The 8179-nt window shown below is 38.4% G+C and overlaps 1 protein-coding gene across 3 annotated transcripts in view; it reads left to right on the top strand.

The window, feature by feature from the left end:
• Positions 1-372: 372 nt before the first annotated feature.
• The window catches only part of ical1 (islet cell autoantigen 1-like), a 20042-nt gene continuing 12235 nt past the window's right edge, over positions 373-8179 (top strand). For 2 of the 3 annotated variants that reach the window (XM_053231795.1, XM_053231789.1), the window contains exons 1-6: positions 373-512; positions 1107-1169; positions 2283-2320; positions 2428-2581; positions 5597-5669; positions 7616-7739. In XM_053231795.1, coding sequence (XP_053087770.1) covers positions 2307-2320; positions 2428-2581; positions 5597-5669; positions 7616-7739 — 365 coding nt within the window. In that variant the 5' untranslated portion in view covers positions 373-512; positions 1107-1169; positions 2283-2306. Of the gene's footprint in view, positions 513-1106; positions 1170-2198; positions 2321-2427; positions 2582-5596; positions 5670-7615; positions 7740-8179 lie in introns of all 3 variants that reach the window. The other variant, XM_053231793.1, reaches the window with a different exon arrangement.

Here is an 8179-nt window from a genome sequence, read left to right as displayed (position 1 = left end):
TATTTAATTTTATTTTAATTTTATTTTTTTCCTGGTTAATGTTGTGCTGTGTCTAAGCCCCTGTTAAAATGTTAAATTTTATAAATTGATTTTTATAAATTAAAAATCAAAAGTTATACATTTTGAATGAATTGTAAATTGTAAATTTTTTAATAAATTGTAAATTGTAATTTTTTTTAAATTAAAAGTTATTATAAATTTTTTATAAATTGTAAATTGAATGCCATGTTGTTGTAATATTGTTGGTTTTCATTAATTTTTTTTAAAAAGACTAGCGAAACGGAAGAAAATGGCGCTGTTAATTGAATTATTATTATTATTATTATTATTGCGATTGTTTTTGTGCGCATGCGCAGTTTGCTCCCCTGAGCAGTGACGCGCGTGAACGCTCCCTGTATCCTGCTGGTCGTTAAGCCGACGTCAGCGGCTGTGAGGAGAAGCAACACGGCTAATAACGTCGCGCTCAATGGCGCTTTTTTCCTGAAAAACGACGTGGGGAGGAAAAAAAACGAGTAAGAACTTCACGTCTGAGTTAGATTTTCCTTCGCTCGGTTTCATTAGCGTCTATTAGGCGTGTATTTCGCTCTGTAACGTTCAACGGCTCCTTGCAGGAACTGGAGTTTCTCGACTTAATCCGTTTTCCTTTCAATATTTAGCTATCTTGATGATTTTATTCCCTAAATATATTCATCCTGAACGTACAGCGAACAAATAACGGTGCGAATAGAAAGCAAAACAAAACAAAACAATCTTTATTGCTGTGTTGTAAACCTTAAGAAACCGTTTAAGGATCAAGGATGGTGGGATGAGATGTGATGACTGGATCGCCTTGGGTTCAATCCCAAATCTAATCCATTCTCCCTACATAGGCGCCCTAACTAGGGGACGGAATAATGGCGGCTGCGCACTACGTAGTGCACTACGTGTGGAACAGGAAGCGGTTTGGGATTCGGCTGTAGTTTGAACGTTTAGGGTTGTTTTAGTGTGTTTATTTGTGAACGTGTTAAAACTACAGCTCACAGTTTGCTCTTGTGGATGTTTATTTTCAAACAAAAGTAATAAACATTCAAAAATTAGTTTCGTAAGTGTGTAATTTCTCTTTACAGTCACAGGGTGAGACAGGTGTCCTGGTGGTGAAGAGGCCATTTCTTTATGTCAGGCCTTCAGAGGTAAATGGCAGTCACACACACACACACTTTTCAGTTATATTCATTTATAATCATGGTCTATCAGTGTAAAGTCATGTTTTTTGTGTGTAAATTTGATATATAAGAGTGTTAAGGCTCATGCAAGTCAACAGCTGTTACTGTTTTTGCAAGCAATTTTCTCCTTTTCATCATTTCTTCCTCATTAAAACCCACTTAAAGCTCGTTAAATATCTTATTAAATATAAATATAATTATATAAGCTGTTATTTAAAGTCGTGTAGGAATTGCTACTTGCCTCAGGATTTGAGAATTTTTTTAAAAAAACAAAACCTAATCCACCATGATTGTGGAAATAATGCATTTCTGTCAGGAGTAACACACTCGGTGTTGGATGTTCTAGGAAAATAATCAACAACAAGGCGGTGTGATGGAGTTGGAGATGTGATGGAGTTGCGGTTAACACCCCGAAGTTGATTATTTTCCCATAACAGGACGTCCCTGAGCGTTGTATTCGTTGTAATTTTTTTTAATTTGTTGAAGAATAACACGTTGTAATTTTTATCCGTTTATAGTTACATTAATGTAAAGATTAATATAAAGCAGCTGCGCTACTGTCAGAGCTGCTGTAGTAGAAAATGCATCAATACTTCCTGACCAATCAGAATCCAGAATTCAACAGCGCTGTGGTGTTAATGAATTATTTAAAAAATAAATAAATAAAAACAGTCCTCAAAGTGATAGTAAGGTTCGTGTGATTGGATCAGACTTTTTACTGAACTGATACGTTGTACAAGTTATTTCTGAGTAAAGACGAGTTTAAAATGGCGGCTGTTTACATGGTGCACTTACGAAATAGAGCTAAATGTCAGCGGGAGGAAAATATTAATGTGGGGGAAAGAAATAAAAGCGAATCGGAGACAATATAATTTATCGTAACGTTTACTGTGTGGTGGAATGAAATGATCACGATACTAAAATGTTAATAATTTGTTTGCAATTTATATGTGAACCTTGACGCGTCAAAGTATTGATTATTTTTCTCGTCTTTAGCGCCTACGTGGAGGAAATCGTACCCGTAGTATTCGTTACGATGCGTCGTTAGGCGTTTTAGCGTAACGTGTGCTGTGTTTGCAGGACTGAGCAGGCGATCTGAACACTATGGATGGCTATGGGTATGTAACACCTGCTTCCTTTCCTGTTCGCTGGAAAGAAAAATAAAAAAAATCAGTCGTTTGCTTTGACGATTTCCTAAACTGGATGTGTGTTTACGGTGTGTCAGGTTCTCGAGTCCGGTTCTGGGCGAGGATCGCTCCGTCATGGCCCGCATGCAGAAGAAGTTCTGGAAGACGAAACAGGTTTTGATCAAGGCGACGGGAAAGAAGGAGGACGAGCACGTGGTGGCGTCGGACGCGGATCTGGACGCAAAACTGGAGGTACGGCCGAAGAAGGAGCCGACGTTTGCTAGTAAATTGTTAAAAAAAATATATATATATATATCGTATTGCGAGACTTAGTGAAACGCGATGATACAAAATGTCACGATATTTAAATTTTCGTTCAGGTTTCGCTAAAAACTGTTAAGAAAATATACTCCGTGATACGAATATTTAATAAGATTAAAAGGAAACAATTGGCTTATTATTATTATTATTGTTATTATTAATGAAGTTATTAAAGCACTAGGAATAAACCAAATAGTCTAATGTAATTAAAAGAAAAATTAATCACGACATCTGTGATATCGCAGAAAAGCGTATAGTGATGTAATTTATGACGATATCGACGTTATATATCGTCGTTTCGGTCGTTTTAATGAAGTCGTTCCGGTTTCCAGGCAACCAGACCGTAGAACTGTGTGCTTTCCAGCGTGTTGCGCTTTGATTTACCCGGCGAGCTAGCTAATGAATTTATCATTTGACGTTCAGCGTGACGATGTGTGTGGATTGTGTGGATTGTGTGTGTGTGTGTGTGTGTGTGTGTGTGTGTGTGTGTGTGTGTGTGTGTGTGTGTGTGTGAGAGCTGGAGGAGACGCACAGATAGACAGAGCGGATGGAGATAAGGCAAAGAGACGGAGGAGAGTAAACAGTTTTATCTCTCAGCATCTCCTCTGCTCTACAGTTTGTTTTTTTTTTACACATCAGTTTGATTTTCTGTCTCTGTCGTCTGTAATGAGGATGACTCAGCGGACATCTTGTACATCTCATCGCGTTTCTTGATCTTTGGACCGTTTTGTTGTCGTACGAAGTCCGTTGCCTCTTAATGAGAGTTTTCTCATTTCCCTTTTCTTCATTTCATTTCATTTTTCTTTTTTTTTTTGGTTTTGCTTTATACAGATTCATAACGTGCTCACGTTTGTTAATCACTAAAGTTTTGAAAGTCAAGCAGATTTTTTTTCTTTACTTTTGTATATAACGCATTTAGGGGCGGGGCTACGTACCGAGCCCAGTTCGTGATGTCACCTGATACGACTCACGGCTTTGCACCGAGGATATTTTTTTTTTAGGTATCTGGAAAGTTTTAACGACGGATCCTGCATCTTAGCTAACGAACGAAATCGTGGTTGTTATGGTAACGCTATATTTAGACATGTATAGTTCCTGTTATATAAACAGCTGAGAAAATAATGAGGCAAATTGCGATTCAGGGGCGGGTCCAATTTGCATAATCATGCATATTCATATATCCCGGACTTTTTAACGAGGATACAGGCGTCGAGATGTTCGGCGGTTGGTTTAGTGGTTTCCTCAGCAACAGAACAACTGGTTTATTGTTTGACGTTGTCCAGAGCTCTGGATTCTGATTGGTCAGAAAGTGTTGATTAATTTTCTGTAACAGCAGCTCTGCGAGTAGTGCAGGTATTGTTTCTATAGTAACAGCTCATTTCTAGAAATCTGATATGGTTACGTTTTCTGTAACATGGCGTCTATTTAATGTTTATTTTGGAAGGAGTCTCCAGTGTCAGCAGTTTGTAACAGTCAGAAACAAAGCGTAATAAAACGCAATGATGTGCCTTGTGGTATAAGAGGAATAAAACACTCTGGGACGTGTTGCTGTTGGTAAATAATCACTTTTTGCTTCGTCACACCACTCTGTCGTTGATTATTTTCCTGTAACAGCATGACTCTGAGTGTTGCAGCAAACATCGAACACGTTTTATATAGACGTCCCGCAAGGAAATTAACGTCTTTTACGTGTATACGTTGTTGGAAATAGTTTAAAAGCCCATTCTAACGTTCTTCGAATGAAATTAAACAAATTACAAACTGACATTGAGTGAAAATTATCATTTTTTTTTAATCGCATTTAAGGCTTAACGTTATCCAAGTACGCACCCTCTGTGTCGAAGAGAGGGTTTCGAACAGTGCACGTGAGCATCTGGGTAGGGTGTGTGTGTGTGTGTGTGTGTGTGTGTGAACCTGAAGACAAGTTAATGAGTAAAGTGAACACACCAGGGAACGTTGGAGTGAACTTGTGTATGGTGGATGTGAAGTGTATTGTAGCTTGAGCTCTTCTACTTCTGCTATATGAACGTGTGTGTGTGTGTGCATGTGTGTACACGTGCTTGTGTGCGCGCGTGTGTGCGCCCCGTGTGTGTGTGTGTGTGTGTGTGTGTGTGTGTGTTTGCACGCATGCTCCAGGTGGGAGTAGGTGCATGATTTGTGCTTCTAGGGAACATATTGTCTATTTTTAAGAGCCTCACCAACCTTCATGACTCATTCATAGCAGTTCCGCTACTCTCAGAGTCGGATTTCATCTTGACGTGAGGCACACGCACACACACACACACATACACACACACACACACACACACGTGTACACAGAACTCTTCCATTAGGGAAGTAGACTCAAAATGACTTGATACCATGACAACAGGACACGTGTAATCCTCACACATGGTTAAATAAGAGATGATGTGGGTGTGTGTATGTTTCGTGGGTGTGTGTGTTTGTGTGTCTTATTTTTTTAGCTCAGTTGACACAAACTTCATGCACATTTAAAAACAAAACAAAACGTTCTTCGTGCGTCGCTGAATAAATCCGAGAAACACGACGTATTGCAGGTTTATTGATCGTGATAATAATTCCAAACGGTTTAATTCAGTTCTTCAGAAGCATCCAAACGTAGATATATTTTTTTAATTTAGCATTTTGTGAGCGTCGAGTGCGTTTGTACAGCAGCAGTGTGTGATCACCGCCTCTGTTTGCTGTAATGCTGATTAGAATAACACACAGCGATTACAGTGTGTGTGTGTGTGTGTGTGTGTTTTGGATACTTTGAGGACGTGCTCAATATTTGACATAAAATTAATTGTAAAAACACTGACACTATGATGTCTGCTAAAAAAATATATTGTGTTTATTTTGTTTAAATACCTGTTAATGGGTGTGTGTGTGTGAGAGAGAGAGAGAGAGAGAGACTTAATGTCGTCTTGTTTGTCATTTCCACAGTTTTTTCGTTCGATTCAGACCACATGCACAGAGCTGCTGAAAGTCATCGAAAAATACCAGCAAAGGATCACACGTGAGTGTAAACTACACACACTTCTCTTTAAACTACACACACTTCTCTTTAAACTACACACACTTCTCTTTAAACTACACACTCCTCTTTAAACTACACACACTCCTCTTTAAACTACACACTCCTCTTTAAACTACACACACTCCTCTTTAAAGTACACACTCCTCTTTAAAGTACACACTCCTCTTTAAACTACACACTTCTCTTTAAACTACACACACTCCTCTTTAAACTACACACACTCCTCTTTAAACTACACACACTCCTCTTTAAACTACACACACTCCTCTTTAAACTACACACACTTCTCTTTAAACTACACACTCCTCTTTAAACTACACACACTCCTCTTTAAACTACACACACTTCTCTTTAAACTACACACACTTCTCTTTAAACTACACACACTTCTCTTTAAACTACACACACTTCTCTTTAAACTACACACTTCTCTTTAAACTACACACACTTCTCTTTAAACTACACACTTCTCTTTAAACTACGCAAATCTCGTTACACTACCAACACACCTCTGTAAACTACACACACCTCTGTAAACTACACACACCTCTGTAAACTACACACACCTCTGTAAACTACACACACTTCTTTAGCCTCATTCTTCTTTAAACTTCAGGCTCTTCTTTAAACTACACACTCCTCTATTAACTACACACAGCTCTTTAAACTACGCACTCATTAAACCACACACACCTCTTCAAACTACACACTCTTCTTTTAACTACACACACTTCTTTAGCCTCATTCAACTACACACACCTCATTCAACTACATGCTCTTTTAAACTACACACACCTCATTAAACTACACACTCTTCTTTTAACTACACACACTTCTTTAGCCTCATTCAACTACAGGCTCTTCTTTAAACTACACGCAGTTCTTTAAACTACACACACTTCTTTAGCCTCATTAAACGACACACACCTCATTCAACTACAGACTCTTCTTTAAACGACACACATCTCATTCAACTACAGACTCTTCTTTAAACGACACACATCTCATTAAACTACACGCTCTTTTAAACTACACACTCTTCTTTTAACTACACAAACCTCTTTAAACTACAGGCTCTTCTTTAAACTACACACGCCTCATTCAGCTACACACTCTTCTTTAAACTACACACTCATTAAACTACACACACCTTGTTAAACTACACACCCTCTTTAAACTACACACCTCTTCAAACTACGCACTCTTTTTTTTTTTAAACTACACACTCTTCTTTAGCCTCATTAAACTACACACACCTCATTCAACTACAGACTCTTCTTTAAACTACACACTCTTTTTTTTAACTACACACACTTCTTTAGCCTCATTCAACTACAGGCTCTTCTTTAAACTACACGCAGTTCTTTAAACTACACACTCTTTTTAAACTACACACTCTTCTTTAGCCTCATTAAACTACACACACCTCATTCAACTACAGACTCTTCTTTAAACTACACACTCTTCTTTAGCCTCATTAAACTACACACACCTCATTCAACTACAGACTCTTCTTTAAACTACACACTCTTCTTTAGCCTCATTAAACTACACACACCTCATTCAACTACAGACTCTTCTTTAAACTACACACTCTTCTTTAGCCTCATTAAACTACACACACCTCATTCAACTACAGACTCTTCTTTAAACTACACACTCTTCTTTAGCCTCATTAAACTACACACACCTCATTCAACTACAGACTCTTCTTTAAACTACACACTCTTCTTTAATTTCTTTCTACACTCACTTCTATAAACTGTGTTAATGACGTCTGAGAAAGTTCCCACTCAACCATCTCTCTGTTTTCGCTGAAGCGAAAGTATTGGCACCCCCCGAGTGCTCTCGTATCGTTAGTGAGGGAGAACGAAATGAAAGTCGTATCTAAGTAAGTCGTCACGTGTCTGACCTTTGACCTGCAGGCCTGTCTCAGGAGGAGAACGAGCTGGGGCTGTTCCTGCGCTTCCAGGCCGAGCATGACAAAACTAAAGCGGGAAGCATGATGGACGCCACGAGCAAGGCCCTGTGTACCTCCGCCAAACAGAGGTATACACACACACACACACACACACACACACACACACACGTGAAAAAATGAATGGTGGGATAACTGCACCAGCCATTTTAATCAGGATGAAATTAAATGAGCTTGCTTGCTAAATAATTTGCTAGAGCATACTTTGTCGATTGATCGTAACATTCAATAGATTTATCAAGATGATGTATACATTTTTTTTCTTTTATTTTCACAACTTTAAATAGAAGATAACTTTCTTAAAAAGTCTCAAAAATGTATTTAAACGACTTTTCTTGGCGTCTAAGTAAGAATCCGCCACCTTTAGCCTGCTAACCTGAGGGCTTTAACATGATGGCATTATAAAACCTAGAGCACAATCGCTAAAACATGAGCGAGAACCAGAATGAGCTTGTTTCACAAACAGCGAATGTAACTGTAAACGGATAAAAACTGCGACATGTTATTCTTT

This window comes from Pangasianodon hypophthalmus, chromosome 2 (assembly GCF_027358585.1).
Source record: "Pangasianodon hypophthalmus isolate fPanHyp1 chromosome 2, fPanHyp1.pri, whole genome shotgun sequence".
NCBI lineage: Eukaryota > Metazoa > Chordata > Actinopteri > Siluriformes > Pangasiidae > Pangasianodon > Pangasianodon hypophthalmus.
The sequence above is the reverse complement of the archived record's forward strand: the minus strand, read 5'-3'. Positions and strand labels throughout refer to the sequence as shown.